General features: G+C 42.9%; 2 protein-coding genes across 10 annotated transcripts in view; one reads left to right on the top strand and one right to left on the bottom strand.

Moving 5' to 3' along the window:
- The window catches only part of LOC111981043 (rho GTPase-activating protein 26-like), a 120,690-nt gene extending 115,208 nt beyond the window's left edge, over nucleotides 1-5,482 (top strand). The window contains 4 exon segments of the mRNA XM_070449277.1: nucleotides 1,043-1,078; nucleotides 1,516-1,611; nucleotides 2,439-2,530; nucleotides 4,373-5,482. Coding sequence (XP_070305378.1) covers nucleotides 1,043-1,078; nucleotides 1,516-1,611; nucleotides 2,439-2,530; nucleotides 4,373-4,461 — 313 coding nt within the window. The 3' untranslated portion in view covers nucleotides 4,462-5,482.
- A 1,771-nt stretch (nucleotides 5,483-7,253) lies between these two features.
- LOC111980383 (glucocorticoid receptor) overlaps nucleotides 7,254-27,442 on the bottom strand; it is a 101,806-nt gene continuing 81,617 nt past the window's right edge. For 8 of the 9 annotated variants that reach the window (XR_011481714.1, XR_011481717.1, XR_011481716.1 and 5 more), the window contains 7 exons: nucleotides 24,342-24,458; nucleotides 22,568-22,840; nucleotides 20,006-20,150; nucleotides 18,039-18,169; nucleotides 12,482-12,639; nucleotides 10,299-11,941; nucleotides 7,254-10,065 (listed from right to left, as the gene is read on the bottom strand). Coding sequence is in view for 1 of the 9 variants with exons in the window: in XM_070449272.1 (XP_070305373.1) it covers nucleotides 11,768-11,941; nucleotides 12,482-12,639; nucleotides 18,039-18,169; nucleotides 20,006-20,150; nucleotides 22,568-22,840; nucleotides 24,342-24,458 (998 nt within the window). In the remaining 8 variants the exon portion in view is untranslated. Of the gene's footprint in view, nucleotides 11,942-12,481; nucleotides 12,640-18,038; nucleotides 18,170-20,005; nucleotides 20,151-22,567; nucleotides 22,841-24,341; nucleotides 24,459-27,442 lie in introns of all 9 variants that reach the window. The other variant, XM_070449272.1, reaches the window with a different exon arrangement.

Below are 27,442 nucleotides of genomic sequence, written 5' to 3'. Positions count from 1 at the left end.
ATGTCATCACCATGGCAACACTTGCTGGAATCACTGAAGAGGGATCAGGTGGAGCCTATAAATAATGAGATTGATGCGTATGAATTCAATTATCCTTGATCTGTACATCGATGGCTATATATTGGGAACCCATATAGGCTACCTATAGATTCTATGGTGTACTTATTGAAATCAATGGTCTCCACACTGTTAGTGAATGGTGTTGTGCTCTCTGAAAGACCTCTACTAATTGGGGTTGTAGAGTGTAAAGTGGTGTGCTGCTCTAGTGTCGGGTCTCAACCCACAGTGAGCTCTGTGTGGGTGCTGGGAACCCTCTCTCCCCTGTCCTCTCCTGCTCCTTGGTGCACAACCCTCCACCACCACCTCTCATGTTGGCAATCTTGACAGGGCCCATCCCCATGTCACTGCCTTCACTGACGGATGGAGTAGGTTGCATGTCGATATCACACTCCCGAGGAGAGAGAGAGAGAGAAAGAATAAAATATGACTGTGCACTGGCTGGAAGATGGACTTCCAAGTGGTTTGCAGTGAATCTCCCAGCTCCATTGCTGGGAAGGAGGGATGACTGGGGGGAGAGAGGGATGGAGAGATGACTGAGAGGCATAGGGATGACGACCCGTACTATTCTCCACTCTATTTCTATTCTGTTTGGCAGTGGTGCTCATGCTCTAACACATACCAACAAACAAACTCTTCATTGAATGGTGACTAGCTCGCAGCCATCTAGCCACATGCCTGCTATGTTGGTGTATCCGTGTGGCCTGGGGCATTTCACGCAGGGCAGATTGGGTCAGTGAGTTTGCTGAAGGGTGTTATGTTGCAGCAGGCAAAGCTAGCTATGTGGAAGCTATGCGGAAAGTGTTATTCGTGGTCTGCACTGTTGTCACTGATGGGCGTGTTTCTAAATCTGACAGCACCTACTGTGTAGAAGCACAGTGCCCATATATTAAATATAGGCTTCAGCCTGCCTTATATAACCACTGTATTCAACTGTAATGTGAAGCAGCATGACTAACTCGATCTCCTCCTTTTGTGACTCCAGGCTGAACCCAAAGAGCCGCACCAGTATCCCAATGAGGTATGGATGTGTTCTTCACGCCCGTTCGTCACTAACCAATGACGCAAATCCATCACAAATAACACGACAATTCAGTTATTGCATGAGGCAAGATGTGTCTGTGCAGTCACAATAACACATCACCTAGCATCAGTATTGCAAGCACTTACCAGTTCCAACTCCCCCCCACACATACTGATCTATAATTAAAATGCACCCTGATCACAATCAGATATATTTGATCACAGATGCCATCAAACTACAACCACTCTAGTGTAGTGGGAATTGTCATCATATAAAACCAACAAAGAACAACCAAATTCCAGCTGATGATTAGTTCCACTTGATGCCTGTATGTGGCCTGTCCAGTTTGCCTCACGTCCCTGCACTCGATACTGGGTATAGCCACTTCATGCTGTCACTGTAGTCATTGTGGCTGTTGTTTGTGTGTCTCTCAGCCCAGCCTCACCGCGCTCCCCCTCCTGGCCGATGTTCTCTGCATCCTCCAGCCCCCAGCCGGCCTCCTCCACCTCCAGTGACTCCTCCCCCATCAGGTGTGTCACCACGACACGCCAACTCTGCCCACCACTCCAGCTTCGCTCGCACCTCCTAACCACAATGCTAATCCTGGAGCTTTGCACTGCAGCACCCCCTCCTCTTCTCCCCCACCACCGTGCATGATAACTGACGGGCAGTTCCTGATCACTCTGAGGCTTACCCTTTTCACACTATCCTGCCAACTTGAACGGCACTGTACTAGCTCGGATTCATTATTTCCTTCCCAACAAGAATCCAGCAACTACGGCAGATGTGTAACCAGGCCCTCAAAGTACAGCTTGGCTCAGCTCAGTAGTGTGAAAAAGGTATTAGTAACGTGGATCAAGGGCTCATCTTTGGTTAATGCACTTTACAGCCAGTCGATCAGACTTCCAAAGGTTTCTATGCATGTAGCCAGGTAATTCAGATGAACTCCAGATTATAAATACCTCGAGTCAGGTCTAGACAGGTTTAGAATAACCTTGGGCCATTTTCTTGGAAGCTGTGTAAATATCTGTCGGAAAATAAGTCTACTGACGGTAAATCTTGCAGCCAGATTTATAGCATAATTCGTTGCTGCATTTTGCTTTACAAGGACATATTTTATTTTCCAACTATATAAATGTATTTATATGGCCGCTGATTATGGGGGAAAAGTGAATTGTAGGCACACCGAGACTTTCCATACGGGAGCAATGATGATGTTATGAGACACTGATACAGTCGGTGCTTTACCTTTCATTGCTCCCAAGAGATAGTTAGGAGTGGAGGGACACTCAAAGTGCCCAATGTGATATCCTGGTGAGTTGGATTATAACATGTCATTCTCTCTCTCCCTTTTTAGTGGGCCAGGCAGGAAGGCTAGGGCCCTCTACGCCTGCAAGGCAGAGCACATCTCTGAGCTCTCATTCATCGCAGGGACCATCTTTGAAAATGGTGAGTATGGACCACTGTGACTGTTATATAACTGAAAAATGTGGGATGGTATTATTCTAAAACCTTACATTGGTTGGTCAGATGAGAAATGAACCATGGGCTTTTTCTGGCCTGCAATGTGAGTATTCCTCCCTCTTCTTCATCCTCCCTGGTACCAGTGTGTGGTGGAGGAGGAGCAGCAGCAAGGAGGGCCAGGCTGAGGCTTGTCATTACCTTGCCTTACCTTTTTTTTTATCTTCTCCAGGGATGAATCTGATCCTAGCCAGGCTTCCAGGGTCCAGTGATCCGCTCGTACCTTATCTTAATTGTCCCGCAACCACAGTGATTTACACTGAATCACGTCTCTGTCTTAATTTTTTTTCTCCAATGTTCTTATAAAAACCACATTACATTTAAAAAAAATAATAATATTAAAGCTAGCTGAGGAGATTTGCTTCTCGCCGATCAGAATGGCATTTACTGTAGACAGAGCTGCAATTTGAGCGAGTAGGGTTATAGATGAAAATAGTTATTTCGATTTGATGAAATACACTGTGTGAATGTCAAAACTCAGTGTAGCCTGTCTTCACAGGTCTCTTAGTACCAGAAGGATTATAGTGTATATCTGGTTGTGTCCAGGGTCTTATGCTTAGGGAACAGCCACACACCCACACAGGTTGCTGAGGTGCAGGAAGAAAGATGGAAAAATTATTGAATGAGGCCCTGGTCAAAAGTAGTGCACTATATAGGGCAGGGGTTGGCAACAGGTGGCCCGTGGGCCAAAACCAGCCCATGAGAGATTTTAGTTTTGGTGCAAAAAATAAATAAAAATCAATTTAATTTAGTAAATCTGTTCACCAAGTATTCCCATGAATAAAAATAGATATATGATCGTGTCTCAATATAATCAAGGTATGAAATTGTTATTTTCAAATACACTAAGCCTTTTTGGGCTTAGATGTGGTCAATTTGCTGCGTACAAATTAAATATAATTATGTTCCGGCCCACCGACAAAAATTGTCCTGCGGGTGAATCTAGTTGCCTAGCCCTGATATTGGGGATAGGGTCCCATTTGGGGCACACCCTAGGTCCATAGCTCTGGGGAGGGTTTGCCGAAGCCTTCCTAGATACAGTTCCTAGCTACCAAAACAAGACTAGGGGCTCTATTCAATCCGTATCGTGGAAATTCAGCGTTACAGTGTGATTGAAATTTAAAGGCAATGTTGCCACATTAGCGGTGACTGCATTCACGGCAAACGCTGCAGATGTCAGCTCAATAGGAAATTACCTTTACATTTCTGTAACTAATCTGTAACTCTTCAGCGATACATATTGAATAGAGCCCTATGTCATTCAAGACCTAATTGAAAGTTTACACATTCATTTGTTTGCAAAAGTTCTCTCAACTCTGAGTAACCTGTAATTTATTAGTCCCTATATTTGATTTGTTCAAAATGTTTTGGGAAAAATATATATAGAAAACACAGGCTAAATGGACTGAGACATTTACACTTTTAATTACCCATTTAAGTACTTTAAGTTGTCATTTCAATGACCCCTTATGTAAATTCTATCTATAGCAAGCCCGATATGGCTCTTCAGGTTTCACACGTCATACTAGCTTGGGTTATTTCAGGAAGAGGGTGGTTTGGGGTCTCAGTGCTGCAAGGGGTCACAGTTGTACACTGGGGTCTTGTTCATCCTATACCGCCTTCACAAAAGGTACGCAGCGGTGTGTGTTGCCCCTTCTCCCATTCTTCCCAAAGCCACCAGAGTGCAACCATCCCAGCTGTCAGTAGCCACTCACCATATGGATCTCTGCTTTCAAATGGGGACTCTCTAATGTCCTGTTGGTCCCTTAGTTCATCCCTCGAGGGAGCCTGGCTGGCTGGAAGGCATCCTAGACGGCAGGAAGGGCCTGATTCCAGAGAACTACGTGGAGTTTCTGTAGCCCTGGACCAGGACTGTACTGGACTGGGGAGACCACGCAGTTGCACTGTGCCCCTACAACTTATTGGAAGAGTCTGGAGTACAGAGCGCTTCCTGCTGTGCATGGTCATGAATCTGGAATTCAGCAGCAGACTGATGTGTGTGTGTGCATGCATGAGATGCATTGAGTTGTTGCGACGAAGGCTCATTCCCATATTCAGACAGTCCTTGTGTCATTAAAATGCACTGCCACTTCTTTTAGCGTCTTCTATTATCAGTTGGGAGGGACTTCAGAAGACGTTTTAGTTTTGGGATACGAAAAGGGGAAAAGTTCACTCTGCAGCCCTACTTCTCTTCCAGTGTACAGTACGGTCTGTAGGAATGAAGATGATTGTATAGGGAGCTTTCATCTCTAAATGATGGGGGGTGTTTTTCATTGAACACTGCTATAAATGTGAGCACTTGCTGCCTTGCCCGGTATTCCCCTAGACAAGACAGAACACAACTGCTGTTTACCTACCTGCACATTATAGAGGTGGGAGCATCCTGAATGTCTTTACTCCCTGTTCGACAGATTTTGTAATAGCTCTTTTTTTTGCTCAGAACTACTAGGTGAAATTGTCTCGATAAACCTGGAAAGGAAGTTAACCGAACTGTTTTCATTTAGGACAATAACAATTTTTTTGTATTTTTTTTTTCATCTCTTAACATGTATATAAAGGGGGAGTGTTATGTGAAACTAGACTACTTTGTTCATATGTAAGCCTCGTATTTATAATAATTTTCAAAGATGAGATCCCGAACTGTATTCTTTTGGGGTGTAATAACATTTGTAAATACATGACATTTGATAAGATCAAATTTTTTAACTAGCAAATTTTATATTTTGTATTGTAGCATACTAAGTTAATTTTAGCATCTCAGTTGCTAAATTTGTCGTCATTTGGTTCATGGCCATTGGGAGCCTTAATATTCTTTCTGATCAAATAAATCATGAACAAGGTTGTACAGAATTTCATCTATTAAAGATAAACAAACTGGCAGTGCTGTCCTAGTTTCTTCATGTCTCGGTGCCTTGGATTTTATAGACCTGTTCTGAGTATTGCTAACCCTACTTCATACAACGGATGGGTCTAATCATGAATGCTGAATGGTTAAAAAACACATTCCAGCCGGCGTCTACTCAACAAGTTACCACCAGCTAAATCTATGACGTTGAAATGCCTATTTACTCTGTTCCATCTGATTGCGCAATCTACTGTCTCATCATCCCAGCCAGGCAATTTAAATACTAGATCTACACTGTAAAAAGCATCTAGAAATTATCACCAATTTCTTTTAGACTAGCATTTGATTTTCAGGAGATTTGTATTAACCTTGCTGTCTGTCTCGCTGACATGTTGCAACATTGTTTCAATATTGAAATTCGATCTCCAGCTGTCGCAAGACACACCTGGGTCATATTCATTAGGCACCAAACAGAACAAAACGGACTATGGCTCGATTCAATAGCACGATTGAAATGTAAAGGTAATTTTCAATTGAGCTGACATATGCAGCATTTACGGGGAATGCAGTCTCTGTGAACGTGCGAACATTGCCTTTAAATTTCAATCGTGCTATACTGCAGATCTTCCTCTATGGTTTGAATCAAGCCCTGAAACGGAGGGACCACCTGAAGATGTTCAATAGGAACCCCCCCCCCCCCAAAAAAACGTTGGGTTGCAAAATGTTGATACATTGTGCCCGACTAAATATGACAGAATAGGATTGTGATTACAGAGCTGGCTGAGATAAAAGCGCACTCACCGGAATAAAATGTGCCTCATAATGGACGTTGTAGATTCCCTGTTAGCATGCTCCAGATAACACACCTCCTATCCATGACCTCAGACTTCAAACAAGCTATGTTAGCAATGTATGGTGCGTTCAAGAGAACTGAGAACTCGGGGGAAGGGGGAACTAGCTCTGACTGGGAAAAATTGTCAGTGATTTTCAGGTCGGATGAGTTGGAGATCTAGGATGATGCCAGAGTTCCCGACTTGTAATTTGAGTTGGATGACCATTAAAAAACCATTGGAGCTCGTTTTTCCAAGTACCCAGTTGTCTTGAAAGCACCAGTAATTCCTTAAACACAGAGGATAGGCTTACGGTCATCAGTGCCAGCAGCATACCACCCTGCATACCACTGCTGGCTTGCTTCTGAAGCTAAGCAGGGTTGGTCCTGGTCAGTCCTGGATGGGAGACCAGGTGCTGCTGGAAGTGGTGTTGGAGGGCCAGTAGGAGGCACTCTTTCTCTGGTCTAAACAAAGATCCCAATGCCCCAGGGCAGTGATTGGGGACACTGCTCTGTGTAGGATGCTGTCTTTCGGATGGGACGTTAAAACGGGTGTCTGACTCTCTGAGGTCATTAAAGATCCCATGGCACTTATCGTAAGAGTAGGGGTGTTAACCCCGGTGTCCTGGCTAAATTCCCAATCTGGCCTTCAACCATCACGGTCACCTAATAATCCCCAGTTTACAATTGGCTCATTCATCCCCCTCTCCCCTGTAACTATTCCCCAGGTCGTTGCTGCAAATGAGAACGTGTTCTCAGTCAACTTACCTGGTAAAATAACGGTAAAATAAAAAAAAATTCTCAAGTGGTGAACAGGTTCCCAGCCCCAGAAGGTTTTTGACAGGGAGTCAAAACATTTTCATAATATACAGTGATATGGAAATTTGACTTTTATGTACATCTGACGCATTTGATGTCATCCAGCACAATTAAGAAAAAATTGTCATCCATCAAGACATATTTGGAGACCTTAGAAATTACTTGTGAATGAGAAACCCTTTATTTTAGATTTATATGGAGAAACAACTGATAACCATCGGAGGTCATGAAGCGAAGCTAGAGCACCCAACCAAAGAACTACACAGATATTTTAGTCAGGAGAAAATATCGACATTGACTACAGAAGCGGTGTAATACAGAGGTAATACATTTTTTTTTTTTTAAACAAATACACAACATATATTCTTTACATTGGATTACATTTACAGAACTGAAATACGAACAACAGACTTTAATGAAAGCCATATACCAGTGAAATATGATCTGCCCTTAATCTTTAAAGATAATATTTGTATGTATTTTATACAGAAAATAGACTTTGTCAACTAGTATGAAGTTGAAACGAGGTAGTGAATGAACATTATAGATTATTTTAGGCAGTTTGTGGTGCGTAGACCAGGAAATAAGGAAAGTCAAAGACTGAGTGACGACCTTCCTCATTTCCTATTCATTATGAAACGTGGTAGTGCAAATTCTCTCCTGTAGATTACGTTCAAACACAGTTTTTACCTAAAAAAAACGTTTAAAAAACCAAACATTCGAAGCGACTGGTTAATTCTCACAGCAATATACAAAAGACCAAAGCCTAGACCATTACAAAATATTTTAAAATAAAATAATAAGCACTATAATTGGATAATAAGTGCTACTGTAAATGTAACTGCTCGAATACTTATGTTCTCTCTGCTTTGGTCACTCTGTTGTACTATACAAAATATACTCCAGTCCCTCTTCCCCTCCCAATACCCTGATTTTCTAATTTCCTAAAACACAGTGCTTTCATAGTCTTTCCCATTGATTTATATAATTTATAGTTACTTACAAGTCAGACATGTTTTAACAATGTGTAAGTACATATGCAATACATCCATCTTTGTCAAACACAAACAGAAAAATAAAATAATGACCGTCTTACTCATCCAATGTACAAAAATACTGAGTAAAATGATTCATATCAAAGAGGATCAAACTGATATTGAAAATATTGTATTTTTCAAAAGAAACCCATTTTCTAAAGCATCGATAGTTAAGTTGTCCTGAATTTAAACCCAATTTTTATGGCTCTTGGTCTCCCTTTCGCAAGGCTTTAAGTCTAACTTTCTTTCCCTTTAAAAATAAAAAATAAAAAAAAAGATAGGGACATACAGGTATGTAAAATTATTCTGTCAAAAGTTGTCATGAAACATGTTATAGTCAAGAAACTGCTTTACTTTCATGAGATATGTTATGCTACTGTATGTACATCTATGGCAATGCAGTGATCATTAGGATGTGATCAAGCTGGTTTGTCCAATTGAAAACCAGAACTGAGACAAAGTCCTCTGTAAAACTTGTATGAGAAAGTATTCCAAAATATGTCAATCTCCCCCCCAAAATACACGATAGACACATACAGGGAATGCATACAGAGAGGAGCACCAGGGGATCCTTCTCACATGGTCATTCCACAAAATAGTCCAAATTGGTGGTGAAATAAAAAATAAATAAATAAAAATAAAAACAGATAAGTGGTGTGTGCATATGTATTCACCCCCTTTGCTAGGAAGCCCCTAAATAAGATCTGGTGCAACCAATTACCTTCAGAAGTCACATAATTAATTAAATAAAGTCCACCTGTGTGCAATCTGATCTGAGTAGATATACACCAGTTCTGAAAGGCCCCAGACTCTGCAACACCACTAAGCAAGGGGCACCACCAAGCACCATGAAGACCAAGGAGCTCTCCAAACAGGTCAGGGACAAAGTTGTGGAGAAGTACAGATCAGGGTTGGGTTATAAAAAAAATATCAGAAACGTTCAACATCCCACAGAGCACCATTAAATCCATTATTAAAAAATGGAAAGAATATGGCACCACAACAAACCTGCCGAGAGAGGGCCGCCCACCAAAACTCATGGACCAGGCAAGGAGGGCATTAATCAGACGCAAACAAAGAGCAAAGATAACCCTGAAGGAGCTGCAAAGTTCGACAGCGGAGATTGGAGTATCTGTCCATAGGACCACTTTAAGCCATATATCCCATAGAGCTGGGCTTTACGGAAGAGTGGCCAGAAAAAAGCCATTGCTTAAAGAAAAAAATAAGCAAAAAGGTTTGGTGTTCGCCAAAAGGCATATGGGAGACTCCCCAAACATATGGAAGAAGGTACTCTGGTCAGATGAGACTAAAATTTAGCTTTTTGGCCATCAAGGAAAACGCTATGTCTGGTACAAACCCAACACCTCACATCATCCCGAGAACACCATCTGTGGGGATGTTTTTCATCAGCAGGGACTGGGAAATTGTTCAGAATTGAAGGAATGATGGATGGCGCTAAATACAGGGAAATTATTGAAGGAAACCTGTTTCAGTCTTCCAGAGATTTGAGACTGGGACGGAGGTTCACCTTCCAGCAGGACAATGACCCTAAGCATACTGCTAAAGCAACACTCAAGTGGTTTAATGGAAAACATTTACGTTTCTTGGAATGGCCTAGTCAAAGCCCAAACCTCAATCCAATTGAGAATATGTGGTATGAGTTAAAGATTGCTGTAAACCAGCAGAAGCCATCTAACTTGAAGGCGCTGGAGCAGTTTTGCCTTGAAGAATGGGCAAAATCCCAGTGGCTAGATGTGCCAAGCTTATAGAGACATACCCCAAGAGACTGGGGTATGACTGGGGACTGTAAATGCTGCAAAAGGTGGCTCTACAAAGTATTGACTTTGGGGGGGGGTGAATAGTTATGCACACTCAAGTTTTCAGTTTTTTTGTCATATTTCTTGTTTGCTTCACAATAAAAAATATTTTGCATCTTCAAAGTGGTAGGCATGTTGTGTAAATCAAATGATACAAACACCCCAAAAATCTATTTTAATTCCCAGTTGTAAGGCAACAAAATAGGAAAAATGCCAAGGGGGTGAATACTTTTGCAAACCACTGTAACGATGTTATGTCAACTAATGTGAGAGGATGGCTAAATAAATTCTGTGTAACAATTACACAGTTCTGCTGTTTTTCCATTTCAAATTTTGAATAAGAATTGACAAAATCTGCGGTTTGGCACTAGAATAATACATACAGGTGACTTTTAAACCATCATGATGATGTGGCAAGAGACACGTTGATTTTTGAAAATCCTACATCTTGAAAACTTGACTGGTGACATGCAAATAATTTTGGGACTGTTTCAACAGTAGACCAATGAAAAAAACAAAACAAAATATCACTTGAGTGGATTTTTCTTTTAAGCTTGGGTAATTTAACAATTTGTTTGCAACTCCCAGAGAATAGTGACTGTGCGTATGCTCTCTAAAATTCAGCTTGACGGATCATATAAAAAATAGATACATACGTTTTAATATCATATGAACAAACAAACGTGTTCAGGCCGTTTCCTTTTTGCGCTCTCTCACTCACATATACACACCAATCATATGATAATTAGCCAATTCTGCAAACTCCCATCCCATCTCCCTAGCCCAATGCTGCCCTTTTCATTTAACTCGAAAATCATGGATGGTTTTAAGATGGAGTCTTGCTTTTATCATGAAGACAACCTATTACACACATAAAAGTTGATCTGATCTTTTTTTTTCTTACTGTTGAATTATGATGTACTACAGGGTTTCCCAAACTCGGTCCTGGGGTCCCCCCTGGGTGCACTTTTCGTTTTTTTCTCTAGCACTACACAGCTGATTAGAATAGTCAAAGCTTCATGATGAGTTGGTTATTTGAATCAGCTGTGTATTCCTAGGGCAAAAAACCAAAACTTGGACCCAGGGGGGCCCATTACTGACTGGGGAACCCTGATATACTGTCTGTGACATACGCTCAGACATGGGCAGGAACCTTCTATTCAACCTAATGTTTGCGCATAACAACTGCTGAAAGGTTGCGGAGAATGGAATTGAATTGGTTTTATTATTTACTGTACACTTCACTTCTGGGGATTTTAACTACACATTTTAGAAAATAAACATGGCTGCTTAGAAAGAGAACAGACACAAATACATACAAAGGTGTTTATATTAAATTCCTATGCAAAATACTTGCTTTTGACAGTTTGAGAAAAATGGCTATGGAAAGCTTGTAAAGCTAAAAAAAAAGGCACGTTTTCCCTTTTCTGATATTCTTGCGTAAACGTTTCAGCGGTCTGTGCATGCATTAAATCAATAGAAAATATTCCTTTCTCTTTTTGTTGTCAAAATTTGATTCCTCCAATCTCACAATAATCAAGTCTTTTGAAGTGATTCACGGTCGAAACGCGATTCTAGAACAGTTGAATCCTTGTTTCATCCAGAAGGGTCAGTTAGTTTGTTGCCATGTCGCTCATGGTCAGTGTCAATCTTACACTCCTGTTCTCTCTCTTTTTCACATTCTCTCTCCACCCAAGTCCTCTGGGAACCAATTTGAGTGCACACTCTCACTACATTAATCCGTACTGGTAGGGGACCTGGTGGGACGTCTGCAGGGAAAACAGGTTGGTCTGGCTGGCGAGAGGGGAGGCTGGGGTTTTAAGGCATTGTGTCATGGTTTAAGGCATGATGAAACAGAAGCGGCTTGACACTCCCATCTTTGAATTTTGGTATCTGGTTGCTGATGATCTCGGCCAGCATTTCAGGGAACTCCACACTAAGGGATTTATTCACAAAAGTGTAGAAGCAGATCTGCAGGAGGCCCCCCACCATCTGTGGAAACAACCAGGTATTTCTTAGAGGTCTTTCAATAAGAGCACAATGGCAACAACAGAGCAACATGCCAGGGTGCGTAGCTACAGTTTGGTAGAGCACACACTATGTCAAACCACTCATTGATGCCATGATGAACAACTTTGATATTGATAGCATAGCTGGAAAATTAAGCTTGTAATACATTCTAATGGTCTCATCTCTAACTTAAGAGGTTCACAAATACACACACAAAAAAAAACAGTCTTGCTTGCTCTTAATACATATTGGATCTCTAACAGGTATTCAAGTCACACTCTTCCAGACTTGACTCCCTGATATAAGGTACTCCAACCAAAAGGAAACAGGTTGATTTATTGGTATGCTGACGAGTAGAAGAGGGGATGAGTATGCATGTACGCTCATTCATTTAATTTTCTTTGTGTTTATTAAGCCAGGATAGTCCTGGGTTCCATAACTACCTGGAAAACGTCGGCAAGTGTTACTGAGTGTTGCTGAATGCTGTTGTGTGGCTGTGGGAGCAGGTGGGCTCAAACTCACCTCCTGCATGGAGTCCAGTAGCTTAGTGAGTTGGTAGAACCTCTGCCAGTTCTGGCTGGAGTTCTCTTCCCGCTTGACGATGGCCTTCCCCAGCTCCTTGATGTAGGTCATGCGGATCTCATCAAACACAGCCTGGCTCTTCAATCCATCCTTTGGTACTGTGGGGGGAACAAGCAGACATAACATCTTACTCATCGTGCATGATTTGTTTTAGGCAATGCACGTCAATATAGTCCTCACGTCTCTGTCGTTACAAAATGGCATAATAAAGAGTTTCGGATGTCAAGGACGCAACCTCACTCAGTCAGCCAATATTCACACAATAGAAACTCTGACATTGTTAGGTTAGGCCAGGAAGGAGTCTATCAGTTTTTACCCAGTCTCCCAGTCTGAACACTGCCCGTTATCCTGCCACTAACGTCTCGCCACTACCGTCTCATACAAACCACCCTCCGTCCCATCACAACCACACTTAGGTATATGGAAAATATGCAAAACCACAGGTAACAATGGGTTTTATGAGGCCCCATTCTTCCCTGATGAGAGCCAGATGAAGGATCTACCCTGGACTGAAGGGTTCTGGGATCTTGGACTTGGGCCCAGGCAAAACTGCACTCAATGGACAAGAGATTATGCAAAACAACACAGGAGGTAAAAGGTAAAATACTCTCCAATTGTCTTATCAGATGAGAGATACAAACTGGCTTTCTCCTGTATATTTTTCTGGTTTGGATGTAGCTAATGATGTCCTTTTTCAAACATGAAAGAGAAGGATTTTATGCCTCCAGTCTAGAATAACTGACAAATGACTATTTACTAATGGTGCAACGGATCACAAAACTCACGGTTCAGATCACGGTTTTGAGTCACGGATCGGATCAGCCCCCCCACCCCCCTAAAAGTGAGACAAATATAACTTTGCTTTCCATTTATTACTTAAAGAACACTTAAAGCGAGGAACTTTTCAATGTTTAAATAAAATCTTAAAAATAAAATATTCAATGCGCAATTGTTAAATTAAAGTGCAATATGAGGAATGATACCTTTGAACAATAGGGAATGAAAAAAAATAGCCTGTGTCAACATAAAAAAAAAGTCAAAAAAGTAAGAAAGCAAAGCAGACCTGAGCATATAATTCAAATTATTTTTCAAAAAAATGAGGATGTCTACATTGTCTGGGGAGAGGGTAGACCTCTTTGCAGTCACTATGTCCCCTGTCGTGGAGAACACACTCTCGCTAGGAACTGAAGTGCCAGGCACAGCCAGGTATCATCTTGCCATCATGGCAATGTGAGGTTATTTACACATTGCTTTTCCACCATGCCAGTGGATCACCACTGGAATGCTGCTTGCTGCCTTGTAGGATGCCACCTCCTCTTTGATGGTGTTGGCAAACATTTTTCCTGTGTCCTTGCTCGCAAAGGTCTCCCCGAAAAGCTCCTTCATGGCCAAATTATTTTGGAGGAGATTCCTCTGAGTCTGCTCTGTTGCTTGACCCTGCAGAAAAAATTACTTGATCTATTAAACTACCTAATTATTTATTTTCATATTTCATAGAACTATAATTGTGGCAATAACATTTAATAAAATATATTATTATTCTAAATAAAACATGGATGATTCTAATAGCAATAGCATAGACTAAGATTAGACTGCAGTATATTTAAGTAATTCACTCATTTGTTTTTTTACCTCTTCAGTGGCCACAATCTCAGTGGTGAGATCACTGTATGTCCTCTGGCGTAGGACAGGGTCTAGATGAGACAGGGACTTGAAGCTTGGATCCAGTGCAGTAGATCTATGAAGGTAGTCCTGTACATTAGGGGGGTATCTGGGGTTCAGGTCATCTAATGGCAGCCTTGACATCTCTAGTGATGGTGCTGTCTTCCTCACTTGGGGCCATGGATTGTAGAATCCTTGTTTTCAGAGGTAGCATCATGGACACAGACGGTGAAATTCCAGTGCTCAATAGGGTTGTAACCGTTTTGAGGCGTTTGAACACCTGGAGGACCTCCTCTGCCACTTTCACATCATCATCAGACAAGGTGACGATGTCTTCATTTTTTTTCAGGGTCTTGTCTGTCAGTGCAGCGTATACAGCTGCCTGCTGCTCAAGATAGCGCTCCAACATGTCATAAGTGGAGTTCCATCTTGTTGTGACATCGTGTATGAGGTTGTGGGTCGGTAGCTGTAGCATTTCTTGCTTGATCTTAAGCACATGAGCGGCTGTTGTGCTTCGGTGGAAAAAGAAACCACCTTCCTGATCCTCCCAAGGAGGCGGTCCATCTGGTTCACTGAGATTCCCCTTCGGGATGCTAAATTGATCACATGTGCAAAACCAAGCTACCTGTGGCACCAGTCCAGCTTCTATCACTGCACTTACTTGGTTATTGCATTATCTGTGGTGGTTGGGATATTGCTATTGGGCCTCTCTAGCCTCCACTCTGCGCCTAGCAGTACCTGCGCCAGATTTGTGCCTGTGTGACAGGAGGTGGCGTGTCTGTAGCACCAGACTTCGCATCTGCCACTCCTCTGTGGTGTAGTGAGCAGTTGCAGTCACGTAGCTTTCCGTTGCCCTGGAGGTCCACCTGTCTGTGGTGAGGGCAACAGAGAATGCCTTGGATAATTCATCGACAATTTTGATCCTTTCCTTTTCATAAAGATCTGGCACGATCTTCATACTGAAGTGGGTGCGCGAAGGGATTTCGTAGCGTGGCTCAAGCACTTTCACCATATTTTTAAACCCTTTGTTTTCCACAACAGAGTACGGCCTCATGTCTGCAACGATAAACATCCCAATAGATTTGGTGATGGCTTTAGCCCGGTCTGATTCTGCAGCAAAGGGCTGCTTAAATGCCGTGGTGAGAAGTTGTTGTCTCTTGGCTGACTTGGCTCCCGTCACTGACCCACCAGGGTGATGACGCTTTAAATGTGTGGCCACGCTCGATGTATTTCCATGATCAGCTTTGTTGTGGCACAATGCCTACACACCGTAATGGTGTTGTCCACTACCCTTCTTCCGTCATCATATTTGACAGGGAAGCCAAAATGCTCCCATACATGAGACTTAAATGAAGCGGGAGGCTTTTCCAGTTCTTCAGCTCCTCCGCTAGCCATGGCTGTCACTGCTCTTTTTTCTTCTTTGCTTTTTGCATCGCGAGCATCCAGGATTGATTCGTTGGGATTCAACATGCCCCGGTCACGTGAACAGTACACACAACTGCTTTAAAAAAATAATCAAATCAACCTTCAGGCTTCAGAGTAAAACACAGCACGCATCTGTCTTGTCTTTATTTTTCCACTGCAACTCTGCATCGAGATTTAGGGAATTATTACTTTAAAAAGTAACAGCGGCAGTAAAACTGTATTTCACACTATGATGGTTAAACTTTGCAATTGATCCACGGTTCACATGCGTGCCGACCGTGACGGCCGTGACAGAACTACCCACCACCAAAGGACCAAGCAGTGTGGCCAGGAGGAGCAGGGATCCTGGGCCCGGGAGAAGAGAGAATGGAGGACATCTTGGACATGGGAGGAGGTTATGGCAGGGGACAAGACCCTGCCATGGAAACAGGCTGAAGTAGCGAGGGAGGAACGACTTCGCTACCAGGAGTCACGGAGGAGCAGGCACGAGGCACCCCCTCCCCAAAAATTTGGGGGGCACACAGGGAGATTGGCTGAGTCAGGTTGGAGACCTGAGCCAACTCCCCGTGCTTACCGGAGGGAGCGGCGTACTGGTCAGGCACCGTGTTATGCGGTGGAGCGCACGGTGTCTCCAGTGCGCGTTCATAGCCCGGTGCGCTACATTCCAGCTCCCTGCATTGGACGGGCTAGAGTGAGCATCCAGCCAGGACGGAAGGTGCCGGCTCAGCGCATCTGGCCTCCAGTGCGTCTCCACGGCCCAGGATATCCTGCGCTGGCTCTGCGCACTGTGTCTCCGGTGTGTCTGCACAGCCCAGTGCGTTCCTGTGCCAGTGCCCCGCATCTGCAGGGTGAAAATAACCATCCAGCCAGGACGGGTTGTGCAGGCTCTACGCTCAAGACCTCCAGTGCGCCTCCATGGCCCAGTGTATACTGTGCCTGCCCCCAGACCCAGGCCTCCTGAATGTCTCCCCAGCCTGGTAAGTCCAGTGGCAGCTCCACGCACCAGGCTGCCAGTACATCTCCTCAGTTCGTTGAGACCTGTTCCGGCTCAACGGAGGAAGCCTCCAGTGATGATCCATGGCACGAAGCCTCCAGTGATGATCCATGGCATGAAGCCTCCAGTGATGATCCATGGCACGAAGCCTCCAGTGATGATCCATGGCACGAAGCCTCCAACAAGGGTTCCCAGTCCGGGGCCCGCAACGAGGGTCCCCAGTCCGGAGCCTCCAGCGACGGTCCCCAGTCCGGGGCCCGCAACGAGGGTTCCCAGTCCGGGGCCCGCAGCGAGGGTCCCCAGTCTGGGGCCCGCAATGAGGGTCCCCAGTCCGGGGTCGGCGACGAGGGTCCCCGCACCAGAGGTGCCACCAAAGTGGGGTGAGCCAGAGGTGGAGTGGGGTCTGCGTTCCGCACCTGAGCCGCCACCGCAGATAGATGCCCACCCAGACCCTCCCCTATAGGTTCAGGTTTTGCGGCCGGAGTCCACACCTTTTATGTCTCTATTTGGTTTGGTCAGGGTGTGATTTGGGGTGGGCATTCTATGCTTTGTTTTCTGTTTCTTAATTTCTATGTTTTGGCAGGGTACGGTTCTCAATCAGGGACAGTTGTCTATCGTTGTCTCTGATTGGGAATCATACGTAGGTAGCCCTTTTTCCCGCCTTTCAGTGTGGGTAGTTATCTTTGTTAGTGGCACTATAGCCCTTTAAGCTTCACGGTTGTTTTTTCGTTTGTTGGCGACATTTCTTTAAATAAATAAGAATGTACGCTCACCACGCTGCACTTTGGTCCACTTCTTTTGACGGCCGTGACAACATCGATCAAAAGTGGTCGCCTGGCGTATTTCTTTTACATTTCTAGTTTGAATTCTTTAGATAACATTATCGATGAGCCAATCAAAATAAAACACTTGAAAACGTGTACATTCTGTCCTGGTTGGAAATAAAATCAGGGAAGATTGCTCACTGGTTTAAAAAAAGCACAGCTCTGCATGTAAATGTAATTTTCATTTCCTTAGGAAGCAATCAAAACACACTAAGTGTGTGCGCTTTCCAAAACCACTCATTTTGAGTAATTTGAAAGGCATAAAATAGTTTTTTCCCCCAGTCAATCCAAGCCAACAGTGTTGCAATAAACAGTATCTTCTGCTTAAATATGGTTTTGTAATGGCTTGTCACGCTGGGAGTCCCCCCCGAGGCCTCATTTGTACAAAGCTCATTCAAAAGCTGCAGCTTCAGTTTGTCTGGTTTCCCTCCTCTTTTTCTTTTCTCTACTTATTTTTGAACACATCTGAGAAGTCAAAAAAATGTGTTCTGCTTTTCCCCAGCAAACTGCATCGGACGGCAATAATGAATAAGTGTTTTAATCTATGGATTCATTTATGTTATTTAAGATTTGAAATGTAAATATGTTATACCTGTGCTGAGCAGCAGCAGGACTTTCATACACAGGTACTCGTCGTAGGACACCTGCAACCTCACAAACTCAGTGGAGATCTTCAGCATCTGCTCACACTGGTCGGTCATATAGGGCAGCTTCATCCTCTCACTGAGACACACACACACAAAGTGACAGTTATAAATCAGACCAACACCCCGTTTCCCTCTCTGCAATTCACATAGTGTATAATGACCGTGACAGTTATGCCTATAATACTGCTGGAGATACAGAGTGTTGTGAATCTGGGCTAAGAAATCAGCCCTAATAGGATGGACAGGATTTCCCCACCCAAGTCTACACCCCGCTTGAATGTATTCCCAGTTTTTTTTTTTGTCAATGATCTACACAAAATACTCTAATGTCAAAGTGAAAGACCATTTGTACTTTTAAAGATTAAGATTTGTTTTTTAAAAAAGATTAATGAAGAATAAAACACTAATAGAACTTGATTAGGTAAGTGTTCACCCCCTGAGTCAATACATGTTAGAAACACCTTTGGCAGTCTTCTTGGGTAAATCTCATAAGAGCTTTCTTTGCACACCTGTATGGTGCAATATTTTCCCATTATTCTTTTCAAAATTCTTCAAGCTGTCAAGTTGTTGGGATTCATGGCTAGACAGCAATTTTCGATTCTTACCATAGATTTTCAAGCAGATTTAAGTCAAAACTGTCCACTCAGGAAGATTCACTGTCTTCTCGGTAAGCAACTTCACTCTAGATCTGGCTTTTGTGTTTTATGTTATTATCCTGGTGAAAGGTGAATCCCTTTCCCAGTGTCTGGTGTAAAGCAAACTGAAGCAGGTTTTCCTTTAGAATTTTGCCTGCGCTTAGCTCCATCTGGTTTCTTTTCATCCTGAAAAACTCCCCAGTCTTTGCCGATGTCAAGCATACCCATACCATGATGCAGCCTCCACCATACTTGAAAATAAGGAGGCAGTTACTCAGTTATGTATTGTGTTTGCCCTAAACATAAGGCTTTGAATTTAGCCCAAAAAGTATATTCCTTTGACATGTTTTTTGTTGTTGTTGCAGTATTACTGTAGTGCCTTGTTGTTTTGGAATATGTGTATTCTATATATTTGTATTCTTTCCACTTTGTCATTCTTTCATAGATCCATCCTCAGTTTTCTCCCATCACGGCCATTGAACTCTGTAGCTGGTTTAAAAATCACCAATGGCCTCATGGTAACATCCCTAAGCAGTTTCCTTCCTGTCCTGCAGCTCATTTCAGAAAAACGACTGCATCTGATGTGTCTGGATGGTTTTAATACTTCACCCACAGCAGAATTATTAACTTAACCATGACTAAAGACATTAAATGTCTGATTTGTTATTATTACCCATTTACCAATTCCTGCCCTTCTTTATGAGGCTTTTGAAAATCTCCCTGGTCTTTGTAGTTGAATCTGTGCTTGAAATTCAATACTTGACTGAGGGACTTACAGATGTTATATGTATGGGGGAAAGAGGAAGGGGTAGTCATTCAGAAATCATGTCACACAGAGTCTGTCCATATAACTTATATGATTTGTTAACAAAAATGTTTACTTCTTAACTAATTTAGGCTGGCCTAATCAAAGGGGGTGAATACTTATGCAACGACTATATTTTACTTATTGAATTTTTATTAAATTATATACAGAATTATCTTTTCACTTTGACATGGAGTACTGTGTAGATCAATGGCTATTTAAAAAAATATATATATTTCAATCTCACTTTGTAATGCAACAAAAGGTGAAACAAGTTAAAGGGGGTGTAGACGTTCGGTAGACATACATTTTTCAATCCAGCAATATAGTTTTCCTTCCCTCCCTCCAGAAAGGCTCTGCTTGAACTAGCTATCTATAGAACTCCACCCACCATCCAGGCTACCTTTCTCATCTCCAGAGCCCCCAGCCAGCTTCAGCCCTCCAAGGTGTCTCTCTGATGCTCTGGACTTACTCATTAATAACCAGGTCAGGGGCGAAGCAGAGCATGCCCCCATTACACTGCTGGTAGGAGCGCCAGCCCAGGCCGAATGACATGAGGAACAGCCAGGAGCACTGCAGCAGAGTCATCTGATCATCCAGGTGAAGGTTCCGGAACCCTGCACGAACACACAACACACAGGGAATTGGTCAGGATTGCAGTGTTGTTAGTGCTGGTCTTTTGAGTAATATAAACTCGGCCAAAAAATCAACATCCCTTTTTCAGGACCCTGTCTTTCAAAGATAATTTGTAAAAATCCAAATAACTTCACAGATCTTCATTGTAAAGCATGGGAACACTGTTTCCCATGCTTGTTCAATGAACCATAAACAATTAATGAACCTGTGGAATGGTCGTTAAGACACTAATAGCTTACAGACAATAGGCAATTAAGGTCATAGTAATGAAAACTTAGGACACTAAAGAGGCCTTTCTACTGACTCTGAAAAACACCAAAAGAAAGATGCCCAGGGACCCTGCGTGAATGTGCCTTAGGCATGCTGCAAGGAGGCATGAGGACTGCAGATGTGGCCAGGGCAATAAATTGCAATGTCCGTACTGTGAGACGCCTAAGACAGCGCTACAGGGAGACAGGACGGACAGCTGATCGTCCTCGCAGCGGCAGACCATGTGTAACACCTGCACAGGATCGGTACATCCGAACATCACACCTGCGGGACAGGTACAGGATGGCAACAACAACGGCCCAAGTTACACCAGGAACGCACAATCCCTCCATCAGTGCTCAGACTGTCCACAAGAGGCTGGACTGGGGGGTTGTAGGCCTGTTGGTCCTCACCAGACATCACAGACAACAACGTTGCCTATGGGCACAAACCCACCGTCGCTGGACCAGACAGGACTTAGCAAAAAGTGCTCTTCACTGACGAGTTGTGGTTTTGTCTCACCAGGGGTGAAAATTGGATTCGCGTTTATTGTCGAAGGAATGAGCGTTACACTGAGGCCTGTACTCTGGAACAGGATCGATTTGGAGGTGGAGGGTCCGTCATGGTCTGGGGCGGTGTATCACAGCATCATCGGACTGAGCTTGTTGTCATTGCATGCAATCTCAACGCCGTGCGTTACAGGGAAGACATCCTCCTCCCTCATGTGGTACCCTTCCTGCAGGCTCATCCTGACATGACCCTCCAGCATGACAATGCCACCAGCCATACTGCTCGTTCTGTGCGTGATTACCTGCAATAAAGGAATGGCCAGCGAAGAGCCCGGATCTCAATCCCATTGAATTTCCCCCAGAAATGTCCGGGAACTTGCAGGTGCCTTGGTGGAAAAGTGGGGTAACATCTCACAGCAAGAATAGGCAAATCTGGTGCAGTCCATGAGGAGGAGATGCACTGCAGTACTTAATGCAGCTGGTGGCCACACCAGATACTGACTGTTATTTTTGATTTTGATCCCCCCTTTGTTCAGGGACACATTATTCKATTTCTGTTAGTCACATGTCTGTGGAACTTGTCCAGTTTATGTCTCAGTTGTTGAATCTTATGTTCATACAAATATTTACACATGTTAAGTTTGCTGAAAATAAACACAGTTGACAGTGGGAGGACATTTCTTTTTTTGCTGAGTTTATAATGATAAAATTATATGTCTATTTTATCAAAACATTGATAGAATAAGACAGACAAGACTACATTTAAAAAAAAAWTTTTTAACTTTTATTTAACTAGGCAAGTCAGTCAGTTAAGAACAAATTCTTATTTACAATGACGGCCTACACTGGCCAAACCCGGCATCGTGCTGTGCAAAATGTGCGTCGCCCGATGGGACTCCCAATCATGGCCGGTTGTGATACAGCCTGGATTCAAACTAGGGTGTCTATAGTGACGCCTCGAATACTGAGAGACAGTGCCTTAGACCACTGCGCCACTCGGGAGCCCCATAGAGACTAAGATCGGGCATTGTAATTCTAATACACTGTATTGCAGCCATGTAGTGACCATGTTGAATGTGCAGCACACACTGATGCGACCAAGTAAAACTTTTACTCGGACAGCCAAGTCAAAGGGTCGCCAAATGTGACTAAATGGTTGCAGTCTGTAGCCCTGAAAGTGGCCTTTAATTGCAGTTCAATTGTCTCTCATTGTTGACACTTCAAAAGTGGAAGTCTTTTCAGATCATATTTGCTTAACCACTCAGTGGTTATGTAAGATTTCTCCACGTCCTTCCCTTCCATGCTAGCTGGCTGCTGGGCGAGACCAAGGCAGAGAGTAAATACTTGGGGGGTGCGATTACCAAACCATGTGCCTTCTTTCTCATGATTAGGGGCTGGGGATCAACTCAATCCCATTCCATGATCGATAAAATAGAAAATCATGAGATGAATTGAAAATATTATAATTCATTTGAAAGTCACTGGATTGACTTGATTTAGACCTAGTTCATTTCCTGTATAAACTTGAGTTGAAACGGAATGGACCAAGCCTAGCCCATTATGGTTAGTCAAATTAGTGCTAAAATGGTCCCTGCGGTCTATGGTCACAGTGTTAATGGAGGTGTACCAGGTGGTCTTACCTGGTAGGGACTTGGCCCACTTGACGGCTGAAACGACCTGCTGTCCGCCCAACCTGTTGAGGGTGGTCATAAGGCGGGTGGAGGTGTCGGGGATGGTGCTGTCGTAGCCAGAGTAAATGGCCTCTGGCTCGATGGCTTTAAGCAGGGACAGCATGGTGGGCACCAGCTGGGGCATGGACTTTGGGATCAGGGTGCATGCCCTTTCATCAGGTGCGTTCGGCTCTGTCGTGGCCTGCTGACCTTTAAATCGGATCAGCTTCTTGTTTTTCCTTGCTGCAAAGACCGAGAAGAGAGAGCGAGAGAATAGAGAGAAGAAAGCGCTAATCAGTAATTTTCCTTGTTAACCCATAACAGTCTAAGCCCTGTCTAAGCCAGAGGAGGGCGGGGGGGGGGGGGTTCTGCTAAGCTATATGAAATTGTTTTAAGAAGGTCATACCAAGGATCATTTAGCAATTTGATTTAGACTCCTTGAAGTATCAAAAAAATATAGAAAAAAAACATTTGATTTAACAATTATTTTCCCCCTTATTTGCCCATACAAATGCATTGAATAACAGATTCACTACATGGAACAGATAATCCGTCCCAAAAAATTCAAAAGGAAGTTTGTTCTGAAGTGTCTGTCCTATATCTAAGAGATATAAGAAAGATCCGGAAACATTTGTTATTTAAAAAAATATATATATATATTTAACCCCTTATTTTCAGGGGGATTGTTTTATTATGCTAATTTGATTTCCGCGGGGGCGTGGACATCGACCTTAGAGGGTTATGGCTAGCTATTGTTTCCCACCTAACCCAGGTGGTGACAGTGTATAGACCACACATACCCTATTCATAACAAAAATATGCAGCCTATAAGATGCTTTATCAGATTACCTCAGCTACAGTTTGCTCATAAAGGTAGGTCATCCACATTGTGTTACGCTTCAAAAGGTTTAATTCAATGAAACAAAGAAACTTACTTTCTTGTGTATTTCTATGGGTCTTTAAAAAGAGCAGCGCAACACAAAAAAACACAATGTATTTTGGATTTGTTGAAAAACTTTGATCGATTTATCTTTTCTGTTACAATATGTGCTGAATGCCTCCGGTTGAGAGGGTTACCATCAAAAACAATGTATTTTTTCCCCTCCTTTTTTAATTTCCTCCATAAATGTTTCTATGGCAACTAAGAGCCTTTCTGGTACGTCCCCAGGTTTTGGTTGTCTGCTGATGCACCCGCATCCGTCAATGTATTTTTTCCGCCCACTCTGATTCGTACATCTAAATCATTAACAATTTCATACCCTGCAGCCCTGAATTAATGAACATATATAAATAACAAGAAGTGCATCAACGTGAATTATTGTCCATTTCCATTTTTTGTTGAAGTCCATAGTGGCAGAGTAGAGCTAATGTGAGCCTTCTATCTTTCTATGGCTCAGGGACATGGGAGGAACTGGGTCTGAGCGAATGATTGTTGTTGATCACTGGCTCTGACCCTTGTTTGAAACACTGGGCCAGAGATGATACATTAGGTTAGCTCATGTCAACATAAACTCTGGGAATCAAGGCCCTCTACTGGTTTATGTGAATCCAATACTAAATCCTACCTCTAATCACAACCTCTATAGGGGACAAAACATATAAAGCCCTGCCTTTCAGAGACAACACATGCTGAAAATGTCCTCTGATTCAACTTTGCTGAATAACTATGCTTGCCATAAGACTGTGTATATACACTACACTTCCACTTATATGAGAACAATATGAATGTGGTGGTGCCACTTACCTTCCAGGTTCATCCCTGCTTGGAGACACTTGCGGAAGCGGCACGCCGGACAGTTCTTCCTGCGGATCCTGTCTATGATGCAGTCATTCCTCCCGGCACACAGATAGTTGTGTTGTCCTGGCGATGGAGGAATAAGGTAATTACTAGCAAGAGGGTTGAAGATGATTAGCCCAAGCACTACAGGTTGCCCGCACACCAAACACCTGTTTGACTAAACCTGCCGGCATCATGACATAACAGTCAGCAGCCAACAGTTAAGGTGACAGCTCGTTCACTTTCTGTGGTTGACACCCCTCCACGGCCAGCCAAAATAGTAGCCTGTTTTTTAAAACGGGGATGAAGAGATTTTCACGTATTCTTTTTATACTCTGCCTATGCTCTGGGTGTAATGTTTTTAGCTGTTGACAATGTGTCTGAAGTCAGATAAGTAGTTTTAAATGAGTGGGGATTGATTGTTTGACAGAGCCTGGATAATGTCAGCGGAACATAATCTTTTGCCAGATTAACAAATTCTTTGAGGCATACTTTAATATAAGCAACATGTAACCAACTCAGTGGTCCCTTACAACATTTCACTGTTTTTAAAAAAGGACCCTAGTTAATCTATTAATATACTGATAACATTTTTAAAAACAACTAATAAAAATAATACTTATTAATGAAATCAAATGCTACAGGACAATCTTCCTATGTGATATCTTTAAAAAAAACTTTAAAAAATAATGTAGTCACATTTAGTGAAAGCTAAGAGTCAAAGCTCTGCAGAACAATGTCAACCTGGAACCTGCAACGTCAAATCCAGCTATCTGTAATGCAGTGCTAACTCAGCCTCTAAGTCAAAATTCTGTTCACAGTCCCCAAATCCAGAACAAATTCAAGAAAACGTACAGTATTATATAGAGCCCTTATTGCATGGAACTTCCTTCCATCTCATGTTGCTCAAATAAACAGCAAACCTGGTTTCTAAAAACAGATAAAGCAACACCTCGCGGCACAACGCCTCTCCCCTATTTGACTTAGACCATTTTTGTGTATGCATTGATATATCGGCTGTTTGCCTTTTTAAAAAAGTATGTAGTTCTGTCCTTGAGCTGTTCTTGTCTATTGATGTTCTGTATTATGTCATTCTGTATTATATTTCATGTTTTGTGTGGACCCCAGGAAGACTAGCTGCTGATTTCGCAACAGCTAATGGGGATCCTAATAAAATACCAAATTACCCAAAAAATTGGCTATATCGTCAAAAACATTTTTGGTTAGGCACGTGGTTAAAGAGAAATGTCTAAATATTTCAACTTCATATTCATCATTTCCAGCACCACCCTAACACCAACATATGTGAAAATGGCGCATTTCTATGTTTTGTAGAAAAAAACAGAGTAAGTGTTTCCAATGACATGGATGTGCATCATGTGATTTTAACCAATTATGATGATGAAATTGGAAACACATCTTACTCTGTATTTTTTACTACAAAACATAGAACTGGGGAAATTTCACAAACACTACATGACCAAAAGTATGTGGACACCTGCTCGTCAAACATCTCATTCTAAAATCATGGGCATTAATATGGAGTTGTTCCCCCACTATGCTGCCACTCTTCTAGGAAGGCTTTCCACTAGATGTTGGAACATTGCTGTGGGGACTTGCTTCCATTCAGCCACAAGAGCATTAGTGAGGTCGGGCACTGATGTTGGGCGATTAAGCCTGGCTTGCAATCGGTTTTCCAATTCATCTCAAAGGTGTTTAATGGGGTTGAGGTCAGGGCTCTGTGCAGGCCAGTCAAGTTCTTATACACCGATCTCGACAAACAGTTTCTGTATGGACCTTGCTTTGTACACGGGCATTGTCATGCTGAAACAGGAAAGGGCCTTCCCCAAACTGTTGCCACAAAGTTGGAAGCACAGAATCGTCTAGAATGACATTGTATGCCGTAACGTTAAGATTTCCCTTCACTGGCACTAAGGGGCCATGCCCGAACCACGAAAAACAGCCCCAGACTATTATTATCCCGGTCCCGTTCTGTGAGCTTGTGTGGCCTACCACTTCGCGGTACACATGCATATACACACACACACACTCAAATAAACACATACAAGAATACACACATACATGTAATAGTGCCAGACATGCACACAACCATATACAGTTGGCATTGCTGTTATGATTTTAGTTGTCCTTGATGTCCTTTGTTCAAAATTTATTAATTTGTTTAATTATAATTTTTTGCATTTTTATTTGCTGTTTTCTTCTGTCTTTTCTTTGTTTCTTTTTAGTTAATTTCCTTGGTTATTGGAGCATTGGGGGTTCTTGGAGTGTGGAATGGAATTAATTTTATTTTTCTTTTTGTGGGGGGGGGGTTGACTGTGGGAGGGGTCTCGAATGGTTGAGGGACAGCTATTGGGGAACTGTGGGGGGATCGGGTTCACGTTTTTGTCCTGGTGGTAGATCTGTCCATTGACCATTGCTTCTGTGTGTCGCTCTGAATGGGAATCTGTTGAATGACTGGTATGATGTAGTTGTGGAGCGGCTTCACTGCAAGTGTATTGTATGTTTCGGATATTCAATAAATAAATAAATATAAAAAATAATAATAATAATTTGAAGGGGTGTCCACATACTTTTGTATATATAGCGTAAGAACTTTGAAGAGTGAAGCTCAACTTCTCAGCTGTTTTGGTGCCCTGACTACCATGCCGTGAATAGCGTGAAGCGAACCTGTGCACATGCGTAGATACTGTGTGTGACTTTATGAGAGCGAAGTGTTGAATCTCGCTCTTCTCAATATCTCCGGTGCTGCCCGTGGCAACGTCATTTTGATGAGTCTACCTTTAAGAAGAGAAATAGGTGGGGTTAAGCCATTTGTGGCTGTGGTAACTAGTGACAACTGCAGCCATGGGAACAGCAGCCATTGCAAACAGCAGTGCAAACAATCCATCCATAAACTAAACAAACAGTGCCAGCATGAATCCCAGAAGCATCCGCTCTCTAATCCATTCGTCATACTATAGGCTAGTGAAGAGGACTTGGCTGGCGGTGCGAGGCTAGCCCTGTTTGCCAGGCTACCTCCAGTCCTACTAAGAACATGATCAGGATGA

Source organism: Salvelinus sp. IW2-2015, linkage group LG20, assembly GCF_002910315.2.
Source record: "Salvelinus sp. IW2-2015 linkage group LG20, ASM291031v2, whole genome shotgun sequence".
Classification (NCBI taxonomy): Eukaryota; Metazoa; Chordata; class Actinopteri; order Salmoniformes; family Salmonidae; genus Salvelinus; species Salvelinus sp. IW2-2015.
The sequence above is the reverse complement of the archived record's forward strand: the minus strand, read 5'-3'. Positions and strand labels throughout refer to the sequence as shown.